Source organism: Mchenga conophoros, linkage group LG18 (assembly GCF_057382185.1).
Source record: "Mchenga conophoros isolate Kocher_MC1m ecotype Shallow Benthic linkage group LG18, M_conophoros_male_GT1.1, whole genome shotgun sequence".
Taxonomy (NCBI): Eukaryota; Metazoa; Chordata; class Actinopteri; order Cichliformes; family Cichlidae; genus Mchenga; species Mchenga conophoros.
Genome location: NC_140543.1, coordinates 11,804,611 through 11,828,365, shown reverse-complemented (window position 1 = coordinate 11,828,365; position 23,755 = coordinate 11,804,611). Strand labels below are relative to the sequence as shown.

Sequence of the window (23,755 nt, the reverse complement as noted above, 5' to 3'; positions counted from 1 at the left end):
TTGGGAGTTTTGTCTTTGGCATGAACCAGCTTTTGTCAAGTGTGTCGCTGGGTCTGAAGTGTTCTGGGATGTCAAGCTTGTTGGCTAAAATTCTCCAGTTTCTTTGACAGCAAGCGGGATTCACCCCCTTTTACTTTTACAGCTGAAGAAGACTCTTGGATGATTGATAGATCAAATATCATCAGTTCAGTTGCCTCTTTGTTTTCAAGCTCTCTAGACTACTGGATGACTGAGAAACTGTACAGACATCAGCTTAGTTTGTAATCCTTTGACAGTGTTTGAGATCTTTGATGACACTTCAGTATTTCATTATTGGAAAGAGTAAAATTTGAAGAGAAATTGAATCTTTACTTCTTTATTACATTGATTAATATACAGATGTTAATCTGGTCTATAGAGTAAACAGAGAAGCATGACTGCAGCATACAGTATGAGTGTGACTGTAAAGGAATGGCAGTGTTATGTATATATTTGGTCAGACATGAGTAATTAATTCTAACAGTATGCACATTTTAGCCATGTCATACATTTTGTTTAGAAAAACATACAAAAGGCACTTGTGTCGCCATCTCAACACACAAAAGGGGGTCCAAACAATGCGCACTGAGAAATCCAGTCTACATTGTATGAAGGTTGTTTTCAATCATAACTCTTCCAGCTGATATAACTTTGTTTATGTCTGGTACTAAGAAGCTCTTAAGTTCATTTCAGTTTTCATCTTAAGCCAATTACTGAGTGGTGCATTTTAGTGGAAGATTGTAGTCCCATGCCGCACATTTGCTCCAAATTAACCTCTGAGCTAAAAAACTGCGTCATATACCTAAAGGTATGCACCGTATGTTTTTCAGATAAGCAAGGCCACACAGACTAGAAGATTTCTGAATGAAGGCTGGTATATTTTCCCATATATAGGGCGGTAAATATCATTATATTTATGGCATTACAAAGTCAACATTTGATTCTATTATCCCATCATACCTGTTGATAAAAACTGTACACGTTATAATGTAAATAAGTAACTCAAGTACAAATGTAAACTACAAATGTAAGCTATGACAATGCAAAACTAATTGGTCAGTATTGTAATTAATTTTCATGTTCCTTCAAATAATTTCTCCTGTATGCTGAAGTTAAGGAGAACTGCAATAGTTAACATTTTTACTATTAAAGCAACTCCCAGCTGATACTGTGTAAATATGCAAAGTGCTGCATGATGAACGGTTTAAACGGTTAGGGCTGCGCTCCCACAGTTCTTTTAGAGTTTGGTTAGTATATGCAATATAACAGCTGCACACATGTTTAAAGTCAAATAGATGCAGTTCTTGTCTCTTATCAACAATACAAAAGTGACCCCCTTTTACAGGTAAAATGCATGAAAAAACAAAAACACGACTGGCAGCTGTATACAGTCGTTCCCTGCAATGAAATCTCAATACACTTCAGCACGTAGAAAACATCTTTAACAAATCACTATGTAAACAGTTCTAGCATTGGTCACAGTGTTTCAGCCGGGGGTGTCATGCTGTAATTGTGATTCAAGCTGTTCCCACTGCAGCACTACAGTTAAAACCTTTCTAAAGCAAATGTGCGTGAAAAACACGTGAGGAATGTAAACCTGTCGCATTTGAGCTACAGAGATAAATGCTCGTCTGAGTTTGTTCTTAACGACCTCTTACTTAAATGTGGCACATGTGCACAAATGCTTCATGGGTGGAGGAGTTAGACTTGCTAAAAATTGATATTAAGAATTTCAATGTGTTTAAGAGCCACAGTGCTATAATAGTCTACAGAGAAGGAGAGTGATGAAAACAACTATTAAATTCCTGTCTTTAGAAAACACGTCAGCTCCGCTTGTTTTTAATTTGTGCTCAATTTTAAAGTCAGAGTATAAAATGAGTTGAAATTTAGAATGAGCTTCTGTATGTATCACACCACACAGTAGTTCAGCCAGAACACCACCTGAGGGGGACAAACTGAAGGCTTTCTGCTTCATGACTTCAGCAGATCTGAAACTGCTAGGAATAAATTAAATAAACATGCATGTTAAAACTGGTGGATTGACGCATATAATACTGCTGGCAGGTTTTTCTGTTTCATGTTGCAATCAACCACACATGCAGGCCAACTTCAGTCTGCTCACTGTGCTGTCACTAGGGTAAGACGCCGTGTGGATTGCTGTGCTGGTGGGTCCTTAGTGCGGAAGGAAGTAATCTTATCAGCCGCTGCTGGTACTAGCAGCACCTCCTGGTGGATGGAGCAGGCTGTCGTGTGAGTTTAAAGGAATCATTGCTGTCCACCTCAGAATTTTCCAGGGGTGGAATTTGTTTACCTAAAAATACAGACATTTAAAGAGATTCCACATCAGATTTAGTCATCTTAAGCATACAAAGAGTTTTATAAATTTAGCTGAGTTGTATTTGGCATTGCTTCACTACTACTAAAATTAAGGCAGAGCAGTTTTTTTGATGACCACATGAAAGAAAGGAGTTTGCTTAGCTTAGGATACACAGCGTTGAACCAAAACATCCCAGCATCAATTAGCCGGAATAAAAATAAAACTTTCACTGTGTTATATTTGATTTCAAATGTATCCCCCACATTATGGCAGAACCTTAATGCAATTAAAACAGAAAATGTGCATTACAAACTGCATGTTTCATATCATCATTTGGAGTCATGCTGTGTTGCAGGCTCCAGGGTAATGTAGAGTCCAGGTTTATTTGGAACTGAATAATTAAAGTCAGAGATTTTTTTCTGCTTCCATTCTGAGCACAAACAAAAGATACATTTAAAAAAAACTGTCTCTTGTCACATTTATCCACTTTGTTAACTGATCATCCACTTCAGGGTCTATTCTAGCTGTCATACTGCAAGTTGCCAGGTACATCCTAGACAGGACACCCTCAATCACAGGGCCTGTAGCCAATCTAGATTCGTTGACCTAACAAATCCGTTTTTGGACTATGAGAGGAAGCTGGAGTTCACTAGGGTATTAACATAGACAAGTGTTTAACATGACCAACAGTTACTTTCACTGAAATGCAGACAAGAGAGAAGATTTTAGAGCTGATCCGCTCTAAAAGTGTAGTTACTTTTCTGGGGAGGTGCAGCAGGCTGCTTAGGCCACTCTAAATCAAGCACAAGACAGGACACACTAGTACTTCTGATGGAGAAAACAAAAAGCCACAAAACCTACTGATTTTCTGAAAGAGCTCCTCAACATTGACAGCATTTCGGGCACTCGTCTCAATGAAAATAGCCGCAATTGATTCAGCAAACTCCTTAGCTTCCTTCATAGGAACTTCCCTGTAAAAAAGATGAACAGTTCAGATGGAAAATCTGCATTTTAATTAGTCACTTTCACCAGTTGAGTTTCTAACTGGATGTAGACATGTTTTTTTTTTCAGGCCTGACACTTCTTCTCACCTCTGATTGTGCAGTTTCCTCCATTTTTTTTAAGGACAAACTGCACACCGTGCCAAAATATATCGGGGTTTCAGCTTATAACACTTTGGGAATCAGTTTGTTGGGGTAGAAATGCCATTTTATGCCTGTCAAATTGTGTTATCTTTGCAATCTCTCATGAATTCAACTAAAAATGTTAACAAAAGATGTATATTTGTGACAGGCTGCCAGTAACAAAATGTCTACAGATACAACTGAAAATTGTTTATTTGCTAAGTTGTCTGTAATGTGAAGGCAACACTTAAAAAAGGACTTTTTAAACTTGACTGTTTCATAGGTCAGTGGCTCAACAAAGTCAGTCCAATGAAAATAGTCAGGTACAAGAACGTACAAAATGTACAGAAATAAAGTGGCGACTCCACACCTTTGCACAGTATTGTGTGACTTTACTGCACATATATTGTTGAAGGAAGGGATACAATAAAAGAAGACTTATAATTGGGACCAGAGTGAATAATAACACAACTTCTTCATCACTAAACATAAAGAGAAAGGTCATGTTGCTGCTTTGGAACAAATAAGACCTTTGAAGTGATGCCACAGACCTCCAATAACAGGGGGGTCAAAATTATTTTAGTTCATAGGCCACATATATATTTTAGTTTGGTCTCAAGTCTGTCAGGCAATAAAACAAAAATAGAAGTACTTTCTGAAAACGACCACAATTGACGAGCTATTCATTGACAGAACATGTGACGAAGAGCCTCAGAGATCAGTCTGCTGTCAGTACAAAGAACCCCAGTGGTTGTAAATTCAAGAAATGCACAAGTCCTTGGCTTAACCACCTTACTTCAGTGTGATATGACAGGACGTGGCTAGACGATGATTCAGATCTCTGCCCGGATTAAGTTAACAGTTGTCCTGTTTCACTCTTAAAGACTTGCAACACAATACTTTGTACTTCTTCTCTGCAGTTTGCTCACTGTGAAAATCCCTCAACTTTGGACCCCTTTTGAGGTAAATTATTTCCATTTTCACATTTGTTTGTTAACTCAGTCTAACAGTGTCTGTAGAAACTTTTTTTAAACATATTTGCAACAAAAGAGATGAAAAATTGCAGCTTCAAAGAGACAAATTCAACAAACTCTGTTCCAGATGGACCCAGTACATTAAAGAGCTGAGAAGCGATTTTATTTAAGTGACTCTCCTTACCTAGGTAAGCAACTATAAGGTGGACATCACACCAAGATTGGATCAACTGCCTCCAGTTAGAGAAATACAACTGGGAACTATTACTTACATCTTCCTACAGTTTTGAGAAATTGAAATTCTGTTGGATATGTTGACCAACAATGTATATGGCTATCTGATCTTTGTCCCCATGTATGTTGTAAAGTTCCTTCTGTACAAGATCACCAATAAAAACTACAAATACAAAAAAAAAGAGAGATGAAAAAAAGAAGCCCACCTGATGTCTCCTAAATCATTCTTATTCCCTGCTATAGCTACTACAATGTCTTCTGGACCGTGTTCCTTCAGCTCCTTCACCCATTTCTTCAGCGTCTGGAACGAATCCTGGACAACAAGAAGAAATTGGGGTCAATCCTGGGATAGATCGTTTATGAGAATATGCCCAGCAGTTTTTTTCCGTCTCCTGTCATATATTCATTGCTTTTTTTTCCCCAGACGAGTTTCCATTAACAAACCAGGAAAGAATGACATTTGTAGGTCATGAAACACAGCATCTCACAGTGATGGAAAAGTAGCAAAAATTCTTCACTTACAAATGTTCAGGACAGCTGTTACTGATGTTTTTCATTTTTTCCAGGGAGCTAACAGCCCTGACACTTTAACCAGTTTAGCAATAGTAAACTTGCTGTTACACTTACCAGTTTAGTAATGTCATAGACAATGACAGCAGCAGCCGATCCTCTGTAGTACATAGGAGCTAACGAGTGAAACTAAAAAAAGACGACACATTTATATTAGTTAGCATGATTGATTTCATTTTTTGGTATATCACACATAAATATGATCCAAAGTGCTCAGTCTATGATTAATAAGGGGGAAAAAAAGCTTATAAAAGCCTGGCAGAGTACTATGCCCATACATTCTTACATGATGAGTTTATGGAAACAGTTACTTCCTCAAGTCCCCAGGCCTTTCTAACTTTTAGCAGTTACCTTCACTTTGACTTGACAAACTGTGGTAGCTTGTAAAGAAATGCTGAATGTAAAAATCACCTCACTAAATGTTAGCCTACTGCAGATAAACGATGAGTGAACGCATCGGCTAATAATGTACCAACACGTGCCAAACTTTGAGATCATTTATAAACAGTGAATCCAAAAACGAATGTCAATTTAAGAATAAATATCACACTCAGGTTATATTCTTTTACATTTCCTATACCAATGTATGGCATCTGTATCAAAATTATTTCTATTTTGTACTGAAGTTACTGTTGGTTTCTCTTATCAGTTAAAACCGGCACCATTCCCTTAAGCTTGCGCAGCTTTTCTTCTCCTCTGCACAGACACATTGCTCAGCAACTATCATCAGTACAACTATATATCCACTGCCAATGAGAAGAGAAGATACAATTCATCTCAAAGTTGCAGCAGTTTAGTTAACTCAACAATCATAAAAAAAAAAAGTCAATCGGTAGAATGGTAAATGGCCTGTATTTGTATAGAGCACTTTACACATCCAGTCATCCACCCATTCAAACACTGGTGATTTCAAGCTACATTGTAGCCACAGCCACCCTGGGGCGCACTGACAGAGGCGAGGATGCCGGACACTGGCGCCACCGGGCCCTCTGACCACCACCAGTAGGCAACGGGTGAAGTGTCTTGCGCAAGGACACAACGACCGAGACTGTCCAAGCCGGGGCTCGAACCAGCAACCTTCCGATTACAAGGCAAACGCCCAACTCTTGAGCCACGATCGCTCGTATGTATTTTAATAAAGTAGACAATGTGTGGCCAATTAAATAAGAAATCAAATGAGTGCATCATTTCCGTTTTAAAAAATTCATTACATTTATGGCTTGCAGAAGTTTATTTTATAAAACCCTTTTCAGTTTAAAAACATTATCAGTGCCTTCAAATAACATATTCCAGTGGTTCTCAAACTGTGGTCATCAATCAGATATCCCACCTGCTGTGAATGTTTTAATGCAGTACCTTTGTTATTATTATCACTTGTCACATCCTGTTTATGACAGTTAAAATAAATAACATTCATATAAGAAATAAAATTGTCTCATGTAAACTATATGGTGTTAAATAGGCGTATACTATTGTACTTTAATGTTGGTCATAAGGGTGGTATTCTAAGAGCCATATATTTTATGAGGTGGTACTCGTTTTGAAAAGTTTGAGAAACACTGACATGTTCAATTATATTTGGTATCTAAAACCCCAAAAATGTCAGGTAAGGGAAGCGTGTGTTTAAACAAGCAGATGGTGTTTGAATGATAATAAATGTAGAAAAAAATATTATGGCATGTTTTTGAAATTATATTAATTACTCAGACGTCACAGGTTTAATCAGCAAGCTCACAGTCATGATGATAACACTACACTACAGTGACATCAATATTTCAAGAGTGTCCACAGTTGTATTGTTCACAGATGTTTACAATCAGCACCACTGATCACACAAGATCAGTCGGTCAAATGTAATAATAGAACGCTCACAGCAGAAGTCCCAGCATACTTTTTTCACACATAAGCAGGAAATGCTCGCGTTAGTTTTTTCCATGCAGTAAGCAGGTTTGGCAAGCTTCAGCTATAACCCACCTCCCCCTCTTAGCCATCAAATTAATCACCGTGATGTCTCATGACCTTTGAACTCTTGTGTCAAGCATCCTGTTTCATAACCTATAAATATCTACCTATCACGAGTACCAGCTTTCTGATGCAAAGTTTAATGGAAAATCAACATCACATGTGTTAACTTAAAGCTAACAGCGAGTCCATGCGGAGTTTCTGTTGCGTACACTTACCCGTTCCTGCCCAGCTGTATCCCAGATTAGAAATTTGTGTAGCTCATTTCCACATGGCACTGTCTTGGTCAGGAATGACGCTCTGTGGATGATTTAAAGCATTTCACAACAGCTATTTTTTAGGTCACTCTTTAAAAACAAAGGGAAAAAAATCTGTGCATGTCAGCAGGAAAGTAAGAACACTGAAAACAAGTATGTTTGGGACAGCATGTTTGTTGCTATAGAGGCATGTAAAACCTCCTTTATTTCAGTGTTTATTGCACCAAGTACTAAGAAAACTATAATTTTTAAACAATTCTACAATCTTTTTGCCTTAAAGTGTTACTCCAAAGTGAGGGTTTTTAAAAAAAAAAAAAAATCAGATGCAATGACATAGTAAAATCAAGGTTTTTTCACAGGCTTACAGAAGTTGGAAGGTGGATTTGCAATTATTCATTTGAACCCATTTTCCCATAAGTTACATTTTTTACACTGTTTTCAACCACTACTCGTACCCTATTTGTGCATTAAAGCTTGCAAACACTTAACTAAAATTTGTACTTCAAAAATGTAATTAAATCACATATTTGTAATAAAATGAAAACACCTTATGAGAATTATTGGAGTTGTGGAGCTGAAGCAGGATGACTCCCACGTGGGTTTGTCTTTATTTCAGTTGCTAAAGTTTGTTTAGAATAAGCTATGTGTTACCTGCTGAGGTTTCCCTTACAGGAAGGAGACCTTTTGGCTGAGCTGTACATGTTCTACATTGTCTCAGAGGTTATGACTATCACCAATCCGCCCAATTTTACTGTGGACTAAAGAAATATTAAATAGTAATAAAAGTCTGTTAAGTTTTAACAGTCTGACAATAGTGTCTTATGCAATTCCTTATATGTATATATAAGTATTCAGTTAAGATAAAAGACCCAAATGAAATAAGGTACATTCATTTTTATCTCTTGAGTAATCAGTTCTTCTATAATTAGGTTTAACTTCTGTAGCTTATAGACAGTTCATAGGATTATCAATCTACCCATTAGTACAAATGATGTGGATTGAGATCACTAAAAAACACAAGCTTAACTTGAGCTTGAGCATAGTTTCATTCAGCCAAATTACTGATTAACTGGCTGAATCTCCCTGTACATTTCTGTACATCTTTACTTCAGCTTTGTGTCCAAACACGATTGATTAGTTTCCTGCTGCTTAAGCCTTCTGCTGATTAACACTCACCCTATGGTTGGACTTATGTTGTGATCGAAATGATCCTGGACAAATCGGCAAACAATGCTGGATTTCCCAACTCCAGTGTCCTGCAAACATCAATCAGTCACAGGACATGCACACAAAGAGTGAGCGGTCACTATTGAACCTACTGGATTATACAACCATAGCAAATACAAGAGTATGCAACAGCAGTATTTAAGTCATTAAAATGATAACGTGAAATTATCCAGTAACACACGGTGTATGACTCTGTGTAACACGTACTTTCACTTTAGATTTCTTAAATATATTTTGATGGTAAAACTTTTGTACTATAATCACTTTTACTTATTAAGGGTTTTCACAATGAATACTTCACCTGCATTCTTACTAAGGGCCAGCAGGGGGCAACTCTTGTGGTTGCAAAAGGTTCCAGCTGTAATCAGCATCTTCCATGCTAACTCCAGGTGAGCACAACAATCTGCTAGCCACCAAAGCAATCACAAAGAGGCTTTTGTGCACAGCATCCTCTTTGCGACTGATTTCACCTACTGTAGCAACAGCCAAGCAACCTCTGGGAACTATTCACCAACCACTCTGGGAATACACATTTTCCCTTGCAAACAGTGGCTATATCATGTCCATCATCATCCGAGATAATACCGGTATACATTTTTTTACTGATATCACAGACTCACTTCCTACTTACAGACTCCATTTAGTAAGTTGACTTTTCAGAATATACTAATTGCCCAACACAATCACAAGGTGTTAGCCAAATGAGCATGTGGTTCACAGAGAGAGCCACCTCTTATTAGTGTTGTGCAATACTGCAGATTTTAAGTAAATACAAGGCCAGTATCGCTGTTACCAATACCGATACTTCTAACTTATAACATCAACTTATGTAGAGAAGAGTGGTGTGTCATGACTTATGAGATGAATCACCATCAATTTGCAAATTCTGAATACATTTTATTGACCACAGTAATTGGATAACACAATAAAACACACCTTTCAGCTTTTTGTGTATCTTGAAACTGTGTTTTTTGGAGACCTGGAACGTAATGCCCTTTTGCCCCACTAGCACCTACTGGGCTCAGCATGGCTCAACTCAATTCGGTTTTTAGGTGGTACTCAGTTGTAATTGAAAACAACTGAAAATGAGTAGAGTTGAGTCAAATTGGTACTATTGGAAAAAAGGCGCAAGTGTGCCTGTCTCAAAAAGACTTCTGTTGTTTAAATGGGTTATAGGGTAAAAATAAAATAGACATTAAAGTCTGTTTTATCCTTTCCCCAAAAAGTCATTTAATACAGTTCAATGGACTACATACTGAATTTAGATCATAGAAACTAAGTATCAATTCTATCGCACTAGTATCGATACCAAAACCAGTGCTGGTATCGTTACTACCGATATCTGGATAGACCCCCCCTCTCAATTGTTACCTCTGATTCCAAAAGACCGACATGTCAACAGTAATAATGCTCAACTCATTGTATCTACATTAATCTTTGAGTCTGTCTATAATTTAAACTCTCATGCAGTCCCACTTTTCATGTAACACATCTGATGAAGAAAATAGGACCCCCCACCCACCCACTTCTTAGTCTCCTAATGTGGCACCCCATTTTTTTAATCGTATAAACACCCCTGTACGGTTTTATGTGACTTTAAATGTGCATAAAATCTGCTCCTCCCGCTTGTTATAAGCATGCAGAGGTGTAACAAAAGATGGGTTAAGGTCAGCGTATGGTTGGGCTGACTCAAAAAAATATTTTAGTGAGGATGTCAGGGCCCTGAGGAGGTATGCGAGGGCCTAAAAACCTTATGAGGCTCTGAAAAGTTCCCAGCTCCCGACTTCAACATCATCGATAAAGCGACAGTTTGCGGTCCAAAGCGCTCTCGCCGTCCCTGTCACCGTTTATAAAGACAGACTGACGTGTTTCGCTAACGCAGCAAGAAATCTAACGGCTCGCTGGCTCCGATGATGACGTAATGGCTGATAAACTGTCAGAGCCGTTATAAAGTAAAGATTTATACTACACAGCAGAGCTTAATCTGTTAAGAACTACAAAATACATGCGAGAGGACATACTCAAAATGACTGCCGACCGATGAGGCTGGTTTTAAGCCAACTACTAGCTACTAATATTAGTTAAATTCCCAACTTATTTCACGAAGACGACAAAGAGTTCTTTTAAATAAAATACCGGAATTGACAAAGTACCGACTCTACCATTAAGTTGTAAACGAGCAGCTGTTAACATCAACATGTTGTCGGCTTTTTCAGTTTCGCAGCAGACTAAAGGAATTTGCCCCCAAAACGGATCAACAAAAACATCAACCACTTACCCCTAAAAGGCAAACCTTGAGCTCCCTTATAGCCATGGTAAGTTTTGGAAAGTTTTTAAATCATCATTTGTCAGTGTACACTCAATGTATTTCTTTCTTCATGCTTGAAACTCTATTATTTTCCCCTCTTCTTGGATAAAATAGAAACCCAGCCCCTGATACAGACAGACATCTCCACTAAGCGGCTGACAAGGCGCATAAAATAAATTTTACAACATCCGGCAGTGACTTTCAAAATAAAGGTATCTTACAGCCGTTTTGGCACAAATAATGCGAAAAGGCTCCAACAAACAACTTCGTTTGCAATTTTATCTCTGCCTGTCAGTTACATGTTTATATTTTGAAATAAGAGATGAAAGATTTTAGACCTATTTTACCCTAAAAAAACAGTGCTCTTTAGTTAAGAATAGATAAAAGTGCATACAATGGTCTTCAGTTCAATGAAAGTATAACAGGACCGGGAAATGTCGGTCTGCTCTTAACATATTTTTGCAATTAACTAATTTAACCAAAGACAATGACGACTGTGACAATGATGTTTTTGTTTCAAAAATAAAAGCCTAAAGTAGGATCATCACACAGCCGGCTGTGCCCTGGCAGCCAAAAATGACTGGGCTCCAGCCCAGTAATGGCTACCAGGCTTGGGTGGGTTTTTTGTAAGTGGGCTTGGGCCAGTTTGGACTGAGAATTGGCAGAATAAATGCACGCACACTGCATTAGGACTGAAAAACCGACCAAGGTTGGTAGTCTGACTTTTGACAAGATAAAGACTTTGTTCACTTTCAGCACCCAAACTACTACCATATATGGGCCAAGGCACTTCTTATAAATCAACTTGATTTTGGCCATTAAGGTGCCAAGCCGTTTTGTATACCTGGCCAATCTGTTAACATACTTTACAACATCACGAAACAAAGAAAGATGGGGAGGGCACCGAGGAAAACTGACAGTAACCACAGAGTCACAAGCTATGCAGGTTTCTGTGGTACATGATAGAAATGACCACAAATAAAAGAAAATACAACCATCAAGACTGAATAAGCTACTTATAAGGCAATTCTCAGTCATATGGTCTTGTGAGTTGTGATTTTATTATTTTTCATAGAAGAGTGAGGAATGACTGTGACACAGTAAATGTTGCAAGAAATCTATGGTTAAAAAAGAAAAAGAACACCAGGTAAGATGGATGCATGGATCCATCCCCCACCTTCTATCAACAATTTAAGCTGCTGCTGTTGTAATAATGAGGGGAATCTTTTCTTGGCACACGCTGGGTGAAGAGAGCATCTTTGTAACCACAACCTAACTGAGTATTGTTGCTGACATGTTCATATCCTTATAGACATCCCTTTTTTTAATCTCTTTTTTTGTTCACTGTGCTCAGATGTCTCCAAATATCTCAAAAGTCACCAGATCTCTATTTCATAGAGCACCTTTCAGATGTGGTGGAACAGGAGACTCAGCCAACCACTCAACAGTAATTGTGTGATGCTGTCATTATCTTTATGGTTAAATTTTTCCAGCACCTTGTTCAATCTGTGCCATGAAGACATAAGAATTAAGCCAAATCTAAAGGAACAAAAATGTTACAACCTTGTAATAACAAGTTGTACCTAATAAAATGCCCAGTGAAGGTATGTATAGCTCTATGGTTAATATTAATTGTATATCTATAGAGCCAACATTTCCTGAAATGCAGTAGACTATGTAAATCTACTCTTTTAAATTACAACCATTGCTTCCTTCCAAGAGAAAATGGTCATTATGTTATGTGAATTCAAGTCAAGCTTTAATTTTGAAAAGACAGTTCCTAACATCCGTTGTTCTCTTAGTTTTTTTAGTCCTACTTGACAAGCCTAGTTTCCAAATCGGAAACCAGTTAAAGCCCTGACCAAAAAAAGAAAAAAAGAAAAAAAGCTGGGTGGCTCCACTATCTCTTGAGTAATTTGTTTTCAGAGTCAAAGTCCAGCTTTCTATTCTCTCAGAGATGCTCAGGTTTGTATTTAGGCAGATACTGTGTAATGGAAAATGAGAAGTACTAAATATGGAATACATGTCCAGCCAGACATAGTCGAGTGAAAAGGTAAACTTGAGGAAAAGAGACAGTGAGATAATTATTTTAGACTGACACTTTATTCTTCACAGCATTACTGTCTGTAACAATCAGCTACAAAAGCTCAGAACAATATGAAAATAACCTCACGAGAAGCTTCTGAGCCTGTTCTAGTTTCATGGAATCGGGAGTCCAGATGAGATTGCATGGATTTGCCTGTGACCAAAGCAGGGCAGTCGCACTCGCGTAACTCCATACAGGTTATTAATGGTAAAAAAAGAAAAGAAAACAACAACAAGAAGACAAAACACGAAGAGCTGAAAATACAGTATGTTTGCAATTTTACAATAATATACAGAAAAAGTAAATCAGGACACGTCTCTGCCTTAAATATTATCGAACAATGACATTAGGTTGCAGCAGACACGGATCAGCTGTGAAATGAAAGGATTGAAGAAAACCTCCACACATGAAGAGTACAAAACAAAGTGTCTCCACCCATATAGGAAGCAAAAAATAAATCATCAGCACAGACTTGTTACATCCTTATTAAACTGGACAAATATGATCTCCCGCTCTTCCTCGTTAGTGCAGCGCAGGCAAAGGTAACTGAGAAGACGACTGCACTACGGAGCAAAGTGTGGCCTCCAGCTGTTTGTCTGCGTTTTGCAGCGATGAACACACATTTGTTATTTGGCTGTTCGTGTTTTCATCCACCGGTTAGTTGCGAGGTGCAACACTTCTCTGTATGAATCTGCCGTCCAAAAAAAGAAAACGAACCAGAGACTCTACAATATATTTATTTGTATATTTATATATTACTAAAAAGCTGCAACTTAAAATTAATGTACTTCTTGAATAGTCATCTGTGTACTTCAGAATACTACTTAAATATATAATATATAGATAGACCAATCATAAATTCTTCATCATTCAAAAAGCTTTTGTTATCAGTGGTTCTCTGGGGCATCCTCAAGTTATGGCACAGTGGTCTCTATCCAAAAGAAAAAGTCAAATTTGCATCAAGGTAAGGGATGAATCTGAGCGACAGGGACTGATGACATTTGTGGTCTAGTGATCGCTTCCTGACTTGCTCACCAGTGAGAAATAATCTACAATCTACCCTCTCTTACTCTCATTGCCTTCATTTCCCCTTCCTGCCCCTTCCTTCCTCCTTCATACAGGCTTGGCACGGCATATTTGAAAACATGGTCCCTGCTAGTCTCTTACAGTGGTAGTCAGTTGTCCGCTACACCAGCTAAACCTAGCATTTGTTTGGTTTTTTCAGGGTGGTTTTTTTGCATGAGGATGTGAAAAAGAAGGTTAGGACACCAAAGATGATATAAAAGGTTTTTCCTTGTCTGCCACTTGGTGGACACGGTCACTAATGAGCTCTGCAATGTGAAATCTCCAGCAGGATAGCGAGCAACGCTGCAGGACAACTGGCCCACGGTAGAGACGAACACCAGCACAGACGACCATCAAAAGCATCACAGAGGTCTCACATGTTGGTGTCTCTCTTGTCTTTGTTTGGTGAAGGCTTTGATGGATCCTTAGCTGCCTTTCCGTTGGTGGTGGCAGCAGCTGCATCGGCGGTAGGAGCCACGGCAGCAACGGAGCGCTTGGTTTGCTCATCGCTGCGGGCCTCCGGGCTCGGCTGTGTGGGTGGAGCCTGCTCGGCTGGCGGCTGGGCGGTCAACTCCTGCTGTAGCTTGTGGCTCTGCAGGAGGCGAAGCTGAACGCGGAGCTCCAAGATGGCCTCCTGCTCCTCGTGGATGGCCTGGTTCAGGTGAGTGTTTTTGTTCTTCAGGGCAACAAAGTACACATTCAGAGTTAGATCCTGTAAAACTCCAGCCAATACTTTCACTATTACCAGAAACAAAAGCATGCTGAGCTTCTGGAATACGAATAACCACAATTTTGTCAAACACCGCAGGACCACCGCAACAGGTAGTGGAGGCTGGATGCTTTCTCACCTCTAGTTCCTCGTTTTGCTTCTGCAGATCTTCCAGTATCATCTGCAGCTCTTCCTCATCCTCGCTCTCACTTTCGCTGTCTGATGAATACTCCTCTGTCTCGCTGCGACCCTGCTGCCGACTGCGGAGGAACACAATGCTGGCTTACTGCTAGGATCTAATGTCGTGTTTTACTTCATGGTCCCATAAACTTGTCCGACCACATACACGGTCTTAAAGCAACTTAAAGCAAGACTTAAAGTGGCTGCCGAATGTTGACTGGTTCACAGGTGAGCTGGAATAGAGCAGGGAGGGATACTGGAGTTCACTGGGAATGGGAAAAAAACTTCAAAGATCAAAATACAGAGTATTAAAAGCACAGGCAGCGGCTGCAGTGGACACTTTTCATTGCTTTTAACACTCTGTTTCACTTCAGCTCTTTGTGTGTTATCACTTTGCTCTCCTCTGTGACTGGCTGATGGACCAACAACAGCACAAGCAAGAGTGGCCCATAGACCCAAGTAGCCCATACACCTGTTGGGCCACATACTTGTATAATGCCTCTATCTGGCAACAGAGCTCACTCCAGGCAGACGGACAATCCCTGGACTTGAGTGGACAGCGAATGCACCATTTCTGCTCGACCATAAAACCAGAGGGAAAACATCATGTTTTTCTCTCAAACAGGCTCAAATGTCATCAGGGGTATTGCTGCTAATGAGGAGACATTCACAGGGGTTCACACAATGCAATGGTACCAGAGTGTTGTCCTGAAAACAGCCCAATATGGTCCTTCACGCACAAATCAAAGGACACAACAAGACATCCACTGAGGGATCTGAAATCAGCAGTCACACTGAAAATGATCTAAAGATCCGCAAGAAAATGTACCTGACTGGGACATTGACCACTTTTACATCAGGTATAGATTATAAATTTTACACTTCCAACACTGGAACTCTTTGTTCACACCTCATATTTAATCACTGTCCTCTTTTACCTCTGTATGTCTGCAATCTCTGCCCGCAGCCTCTCGATTTCCTCCTTCTCAGTAGCAATCTGTCTACGCAGCACCTGCTCAAGAGAGATCAGCTCCTCCTGCTCCGTCAGGATCTCATTCTCCTGATTATCGAGAGAACGAGAAGACGTTTAAAGGTTTTCTTGGCAAGCTGTTGATCGATGTGTTTTTATGAATTACTCACCTGTGCTAAAAGGAGGTTGATGACTTCCTCTTCATTCTCAGTCATCTCCTCCTTAGAAACGTCTTCCTTTGACAGGCTTGCTATCTCCTGGGCTATTTTACTCTCGCACTCCTAAAGCCCCACGGAGAGCAGACACATACAGCACAGTTAGAAAGTAGTTCTAGTTGAAATAACAAGACAATGCTTTAATCTTGGTCGATTCATCTGCATTTGCCTTTTTGTTGTTACTGTGTAGGGCCACATTATAGTTTATTAAGGACTCCCAGCTCAATTTAAAACAGACTAAAGAAACAATCTTACTGCTGTTTCCTACCTTAATGAAGGTTATAATTTCTATACATCTCAGAAGAGGTGGAAATTCAAACCCTCACTGGTATTACTGGGTATACGAACAGCTATTGTATCCAGAGAAACATAAATACTGACATAGACAGATTACCTGACGTTTGGCCTCCCTCAGTTTGCGTTTCAGAGCGGTCAGGATTCTCTGAACCTCCCAGAGCCGCTCCTCTTTGGACAAGTCCTTCACCCCTGCCTGCAGGTCCCGGTGCAGGCAGTTCAGGAGGAACTCCTACACACAAATACCTTCATAAATATTGGCTGAAATTTACTTGATGACAACAATCCGCTCAAGACAAGTAGAGGAGCCAAGCACATTTAAAAACGTAGTCAATATGAGAATAAAAAAGTCCAAGTATTAAGTAGCAAAATAAACCATATAATCTTTTTAAAAAGGGCAGTCTGAGATTCACGCATAACCACTTATAAATGACAAATAAAGTTAGTTGCCATGGATAATTAACATGATTTGAGCATCATAGGACAAAAAAATCTACAATAACTTTTCAGTATATTCTAAGTTAGGTGATCTAGGAGGGATTGAGATGTGTGAGCCTCCTCTGGGATGTTTTATTGTTTTGGAAATCCAGGCCACGAAGGAACATTTTTTAATGTTAAAGAAACAGCTTCAGCCGAGAGACTGGGGTTCAAATCGACAGACTAAACCATCTGAAGCTGACGTGTTTTCTGGCATTTTCTTTTATATACAGGTGAGTTCTGGCACACTGAGAAACAAACCCAAGATAAAGATGTGTACTGCTGACAAGACACTTTAATATAAATAGAAAAGGCCTTAAAGCTGCATTACTATGTTGTAACATTTTAAAACCTGCTTTAAGGGAAAATCATCATCTGCTTATATTTAAAAAAATAATTTCCTTTTGCAGCAGATATTAAGATATGAAGCAAAAGAAGAAACTTTTTTTTTTTAAACTCATTTGTTCAAACACTAAAATAGGCAGTCATTAGTTGCCACAGGACCGAACCCACCTGCCGTCTGATCTCCTCTTTGATGCTCTCCTGGGTCTCGGGCAGAGCCGGCATCGTCGCCATGTTGGACCAGCGGAGTGGCCGCACCACTGGCTTCAAGACTACATCCCCAAACAGCTCCTTCACGTGGGTGAAGAACATGTAAAGGACACGATTCCCAATCTGGAAAGGAGGCACACGGATCACCAGAGGGAAACGAGCACAAAGCTGAATTGTATCTGCACCAGTTCCTCCACAATACAAATTCCTGCATGTTTATTTAGCCTGATTAAACTGGCCCTGGACTGTGCTCATTAAGTGGGAGAAGTATTTATTTAACAGAGTTGTGGCGGCTGCTGCTGCTGGTTCAGAATAAGTGGAGCACCAACAGAGATGTCCCCTATGGGAATAAATTAGCTTCACTAAACTGGGCCAGGGTTTCAGAGATGAACTGACTCTTTGATCCAATAAAATTTCACTGGTTTGTTGCTAGGGGGAGGGTTGTTTTTTTGTTTTTTTAGCTATATCTGAGCCTGAGCCAAAGCGCCACATTATTATTTGATGTTTAGTTTGCCTGTTGCTGGAAAATTGATGTTCTCTGCCCCAGCTCATGATCTTCTTGCATATTTCTTCCCTTTCCCATGTAACGGTGCATTTGCATTTTCACTGATTGATCTCCTTCCCACTGACCTGTATGGTGGGGTTAAGGACGATGGAGATATTCTGAATATTCATCTTCGTCTCTGCCTCCCTGGCAATGACGTGGTCCATGTGTGTGACGAGCCAGGACAGAAGCAGTCGGCTCTCCAGCGGCACTTCGGTCAGCAGCCTCTGAAACTCCGTCACCTTTTCGGCCTCGACCTGCCGACCGCAAGCATCCTCGAACCACTGGGCCAAGTCTCGACCGAGTATGTTTTCGGGCAGCTCGCGGAGGTACTGCTTCAGCAGGCTGGCGACCGTGTGAGGGTCATACTCCTCCAGGCATGGGCACTCCTCTCGGTCATACGCAGCTTTCAGTTCATCTACTTTGGACTTCATACCTGAAAGAAAAAAAAGAGCCAATGTGAGTAATCAGAGACGTTGTTTAAAAAAAAAAAAGGAAGAAGGTAGAATCAAAATGTTTGATACCTGAAACCCGGTAGATGCCCTCACACTTCATCCCATAATTTTCAATGTAGTCCACACACTCTCTAAAGATGGCTGGTAGCTGGATGCCATCATACAGAGCTGTCCTCTTGATAGCTTCAGCCAGCGGGGCTCCAAAGATGGGCCTGAAGGTGGGGGTCTCCACTGGGACCGGTTCTGCCTCTGTGGCTGGTTTCTTCTTCTTCTTCTTCTCCTTCCACTGTTTCACCACATCTGCAGCTGTCAGGTCCTTTGACTTCTTATCCTTGGCTTTGTCCTCTTTGGGACCCTTCTCTTTCACCTTAAAATCCTTTTCTTTCTTCTTGGAGAAGCTCGGCTTCTTGAACACGTGGATTCCCTTGGAGCGCTTCATTTTGGACGGGCTCTCTGCTTCGTCTGCCGAGCTGTCCTCCTGGAAGGCGGCGTATCCTTCCGCTGTGAAAGTAAATAAAGAGTAGAAGAGGCAGAAATCAGGTTAGATCTGAAGGGAGTAGCACCTCTGTTTTCTAATCTCCGTCCTATAACCGAACTATGATAGCAGCGAAACAGAAAGAGGAAGAGAAACGGGTGAGAGAGAGAAGATAGCAGAGGAGGGGGAGAATGAGGACTAGGAAAAGAGGTCAGCCACTGATTTAGCATAGCTCCCACTGCACCTTACAACGCTCCTCTCCAGAACAGCTCACTCTAAGCTTTTTTTAAAGTGATAGCGAGGGGCCCCTTGTCACTTTCAACCTCCTAATTTTATCTACGCTGGGTTTCCCCAAGAATGGGCTCTGCGTATCACACCGCTGCCTGAGACACACCTTCACTGGGTTCAGTGGGTGTGTGCTGAATCTGTCCATCTCTTCCTCTCTCCCACCATATCCTGGTGTAGGAGCTAAATCCAGGCATGGAAAAATCATGACAAAAAAGTGGACGACGGTGAAAAACATCCCCAGCAGAGGAACATTTCACACCACTGCAGCCATCAGGATGGAAACGTGGGAGTAGCTCGCCTCATTAGTACTGATGTGACCTTTAGCTCCCTCGGTAGCTCCCAGTTGTTAAAATACAAGGTTTGAAATATTCTACATTTTTCTCCTTGTTGATGAATAACACAGCCATGTGCCGCCCTCTAAAACATATATTAAAAAAAATGTTGGAATGTTTTTGAAAATCTAATCTTTGGCTCAATTAAACTAGATTATAGGGTTTGTAGTGATTTCTATTATGTAAAACCTGTCCTGCTGCGCCTGTGAGAACAACATCTAACAGCTTTTTATTACCAGACTTCATTTCCTGGTTGTTTGGAAATGGTTGCAAAGCTATAAAATCGTCCTTATTTCATAAACCAGCCCAAGTCTGATTATAAATGTGTGTCCTGTTGTGTTCTACTGTTGTCAGTATTTTCCGTTTATCTCACTGTTTTAACCTCTTGGTCTCAATTCAACTTTATTTATATGTTGCCAATCATCTCAAGGCACTTTATAATGTAAGGCAGAAACCCCACAATAATATAGATAACTCAAACAACCTCCTTTAAGCAAGAACTTGGCAAAAGTGGGAAGAAAAAACTCCCTTTTAACAGGAAGAAACCTGCAGCAGAACCAGGCTCAGGGAGGGGTGGGGCCATCTGCCATTACCATTTGCAGGTGAGGAGGAGACAGAACAAAAAAAGAAAAACACTGCGGAATAGAGCAGGCGATAATAAGAACTAATCATTAAAGGGAAAGTGGTGTATAAATACAAAGTAAGTGAAAAAAAGGTATTGTGAAGTATTTTGAGAGATGGGTGTCACAGTTTAGCACCCACTATAAAAGCACCTTTTTCTTTCAACTGTACAGTGTACTCTGTTGGTTGCCATAATACTACAATGCAATTAGAATTAAGGTGCTACTACAGTTTATTGCATGATAACTCAAGCACAAGCAAACACAGCGATAGTGGTGATAACACAATCTATACTGCAGAGTTGGATATACTCAGTAAACTCTGGCCACCCTGCTTGGCTACCGTTACGTGGAAACACGAGGCCTTTTATGTAAACTCTGGACAACATCAGAGTTTATGTCTAATCAGAACTCGATACTGTCTGAAGTCGCCTTTTCCCACATAGCACACAGCAGGAGACGATAAGAGGGAAGTTCTCACTACTGGAGTTTAGATTAGAATGTCCTCAGTGTACACACTCACTCTCTTTGAAGTCAGCAAACAATTAAGTTCTTTGTTCCCAAGACTGGACTTCAGTCACACTTTGTGTTAGGGAGCTAAAGTTTAGATGTTAGATCTAACATTTGGGTTCTCATGTGCACGTTTTTTCAGGTAATGCCTGGAAAAGTAAAAGGTTTTAGAAGAACCAGATTATCATATTTCCACATCCAAGAAAACTGTTTTTTTTTCTACACAGGTATACATATTTAGATCACCTGGTGCTAAAAAACTTTTTCAAAGTGCTATTTTCAGAGTCAAAAATAAGCCTGCAATCTCAAATAGTTCACTTGTGCTATACTGTCCTTCCCTCCCTCAATCCATGTTTCCCAAAAAAAGCATCTTACTCCTTTTCTCCTTCTTCTTGAACTTGTTCTTCTTCTTGCTGTGCTCTTTGTCATCGTCGGAGACGTAGGCGTCGGGAGGCTCGTGGTGATGTCCATCGTGAGGCGGCGATGGTTCCCCGGTGCGGTACAGCCCGGGGAATTTGGTGGGGCTGATTTCCTCAGAGCTCGGGGTGCGGGCCACGCCCCCGGGGTGCTCGGCCCTGCGCTGCTCTGCGGGGCTGCTACTGGGGGGCAGGAAGCACTCGGTCATGGCTGCTTTGGCCTAATCACTCCTCTGATTCACACGTCACCCCTCCATCACACCTGCAGTGGGCAGAAGTACAGAATTCTGACTCAAACCAGTGTTTCAACTCATTGTTCAAAAATCTTTTCTACAAAAACATCAGTAATTGTGCACCTTTTCAGCCATATAATCAGACTAGAGCACTTAGCTCATTTGTTAATGTTGTAGTTTAATCTCAGGACCAGTGACTTAGATATATCCTGTGGATACCGTATGCTGTCTTTTACAACCTGTTCGGTATAACAGAGCTTAATTTTCTATGTTAGAGCACACTGCAACGATAGAAATATGCTTTCACAGCAAGGCAGATAAACTCAAAACAGAATCCAATCATTGTCAGAGAAGTATGTCTACCACCAAAAACAAAGATCAAGTTGTTAAAGCGAACAACATAGTTATAACACAATTCACCGCTTAAAGTTAAACATGTTTAACATAAGACTTTGCAGACAGATGAGAGAATGTATGTAAAATAATCACGATCTGTAACCGATCTTTAGATGTTAAGGTAGCAGAACAGTAAAACAAGCTGGAACTCTTTCCTGTGTTGTCTTCCTTTGTTTCTAAACAGTACGATGATAATCCCTAAAAAAATGCAACTGCACCAGTAATGTCCACCCACCAGATGGGGCTTCTGTCATTCAAACAATCCCGCATCCAACATATCAATCCAGACAGCTGGAGTAGGAAAAAACCAAACGATCACCTCACCAGTCAGAGACACAGTGACTTATCTGAAGCTCATCATCTCACATTACTGTAAATCATGTGATGGGCTGTATGCAGACAGCTACCTGAAACAGCCCAATGGCTGTCCGCACTGTGGACGGTAAACAGAAAAAGGAAGTGCTGAGTACTTCCACATGTTTAAGGAAGTGAGTTAAATTACGTGACTGCACCTATTGATTCTAAGGTTTTGTAGGCTGAACATCATGATTATTATAGTTAACTAAAACTAGATGTGAAAAAGAAACATGTTAGGTAACTGGGATATAAAATAAGAAATGAAACCTTAATCTTAAACCAGTCATGAGTATCTATAAAAGGAGATAAAAGAAAATAAGTGCACACAGGAAATGTCAAGGTTATTTTCCCCCCCCTAATTTAGTCAATTCTGAAGAAACATGAGGAGGCTTCAGCGCAAGTGTTTGGGTTTGTTTTTTTTAAGACTGTGATGTTTAGATGATTCATCAGTGTTGTGTTGGTCTTATCAGAGCTACTTACAAATACCCATCATATTACATATATAAAAGACTAAGACTGAAACAAATAAAAGCTACACATAGTTCAATAGTAAAGACCAAGCTGAAGCTGGCAAACCTACTCTGGAAGCTAGTCTACAACTAACCTGGTCTGACAAAATGATCGTTTGAAGACAGACAACTGATGAAAAATATACAGGTATGAAAACTATGTTTAACATCTCCTAGATGATGGACAACAATACATAACAGAAATTTATTTAGGGTGCAATGAATTCACGTTTTTCAAGAAAATAAGCAGCCACATGTTCCTTTAAAGTATCCTAAATTAACTCTGGTTGCAAACAGATTATTCAAGCCTGACTCTCTTTTAATCTTCCTTCGCTTTGGGCAAATTAAATCACCATTTTCTGCTGGGTTCCTTAAAAATGACGTTAGAACAGCTGGCTACTTATTATCTGCTCATTTGTTTAAATGGCAAGGTTCGTTTCTGTATCTTCGATGAATTTACAATCAAACTGTCACAGAGAGCTGCCCTCCTGTGAACGTAGGGCCCCATATGCTAACGACAGTTCAGCTAGCTGCCATCCTGCTAAGCTAGCTGGTTAGCCAGCCTATCAGTAGCGATAAAAACCGAAGATCCGTCCAAACAAAAACCAACATCTGATACACAGTTAGCTACAGATGGTAAACTATATTTGCTAACCGCTGCATTATGTTTAATCAGGCAAAACACAAAAGGCGAGAAACTTTACCAAGTACTATCCCGTTCCGTTTATTTCACAGTATAGCTTCCGGCTGCCTGTATACCAAATAAACCCATCTGCGCTTGCGCTCAAGCACAAGTGCGTGTCGGGAAATGGAGTTAAACGCAAAGAGAATCGTGTTTAACTCAAGTGAAAGAAATAGTGAAACATCTGTGAGGGAAAACAGGAGAAATATAACTGAGAAATATCATGGTCCTCTTCTTCTTGTTTCATGTGTTCCCTTCATGTTACCCCATCCATAGCATCCGCCTCTATCACACCAAACCTTTGTCTTCAAACTGCTCAACCTGAGCCGTCTCTCTGATATACTGATTTCTAATCTTGTCCATCCTGGTCACTGTCAGTGAAAATCTTTTTATCAAATC

At 40.1% G+C, this 23,755-nt stretch overlaps 2 protein-coding genes and 1 long non-coding RNA gene across 5 annotated transcripts; 1 reads left to right on the top strand and 2 right to left on the bottom strand.

Annotated features, from left to right (window-relative positions):
• Positions 1-339: 339 nt before the first annotated feature.
• rab31 (RAB31, member RAS oncogene family) lies at positions 340-11,160 on the bottom strand. The gene is made up of 7 exons (XM_085253646.1): positions 10,962-11,160; positions 8,633-8,712; positions 7,418-7,499; positions 5,295-5,366; positions 4,874-4,980; positions 3,197-3,306; positions 340-2,329 (listed from the first exon to the last, which is right to left on the bottom strand). The coding sequence occupies exons 1-7, from the start codon at positions 10,995-10,997 to the stop codon at positions 2,232-2,234; spliced, it is 585 nt and encodes a 194-aa protein (XP_085109772.1). The 5' UTR covers positions 10,998-11,160; the 3' UTR covers positions 340-2,231.
• Positions 10,643-15,997, top strand: LOC146553305 (uncharacterized). 2 transcript variants are annotated; one of them, XR_014889415.1, is made up of 3 exons: positions 10,643-10,998; positions 14,554-14,803; positions 15,018-15,997. It is a non-coding gene; the product is annotated as an uncharacterized LOC146553305 (long non-coding RNA). The 2 variants fall into 2 exon arrangements; XR_014889414.1 differs by having other exon boundaries at positions 14,951-15,997.
• Positions 13,076-23,494, bottom strand: ralbp1 (ralA binding protein 1). Of its 2 annotated transcripts, none has more exons than XM_085253631.1 (10): positions 23,379-23,494; positions 21,139-21,441; positions 18,608-19,039; positions 18,170-18,519; positions 17,501-17,662; positions 16,611-16,742; positions 16,172-16,282; positions 15,970-16,091; positions 14,991-15,111; positions 13,076-14,818 (listed from the first exon to the last, which is right to left on the bottom strand). In XM_085253631.1, exons 2-10 carry the CDS (start codon positions 21,386-21,388, stop codon positions 14,516-14,518), a joined length of 1,983 nt encoding a protein of 660 aa, XP_085109757.1. In that variant the 5' UTR covers positions 21,389-21,441; positions 23,379-23,494; the 3' UTR covers positions 13,076-14,515. The 2 variants fall into 2 exon arrangements, with proteins under 2 accessions (XP_085109757.1, XP_085109758.1); XM_085253632.1 differs by lacking the exon at positions 23,379-23,494 and adding an exon at positions 22,044-22,147.
• Between the last annotated feature and the right edge of the window lie 261 nt (positions 23,495-23,755).

Bases quoted from the DNA above. Each gene is read 5' to 3' on its own strand.
- rab31 (XM_085253646.1), bottom strand. From the start codon at position 10,997: ATGGCTATAAGGGAGCTCAAGGTTTGCCTTTTAGGG. The intron at 8,713-10,961 runs GTAAGTGGTTGA...TGATGTTTGCAG, and splicing joins TCAAGGTTTGCCTTTTAGGG to GACACTGGAGTTGGGAAATC. The intron at 2,330-3,196 runs GTAGGTTTTGTG...CTGTATTTTTAG, and splicing joins GGAGCTCTTTCAGAAAATCA to GTAAACAAATTCCACCCCTG.
- ralbp1 (XM_085253631.1), bottom strand. From the start codon at position 21,388: ATGACCGAGTGCTTCCTGCCCCCCAGTAGCAGCCCCGCAGAGCAGCGC. The intron at 18,520-18,607 runs GTATCAAACATT...TTTTTCTTTCAG, and splicing joins GGGCATCTACCGGGTTTCAG to GTATGAAGTCCAAAGTAGAT. The intron at 16,743-17,500 runs GTGGGTTCGGTC...ATTTGTGTGTAG, and splicing joins AAGAGGAGATCAGACGGCAG to GAGTTCCTCCTGAACTGCCT.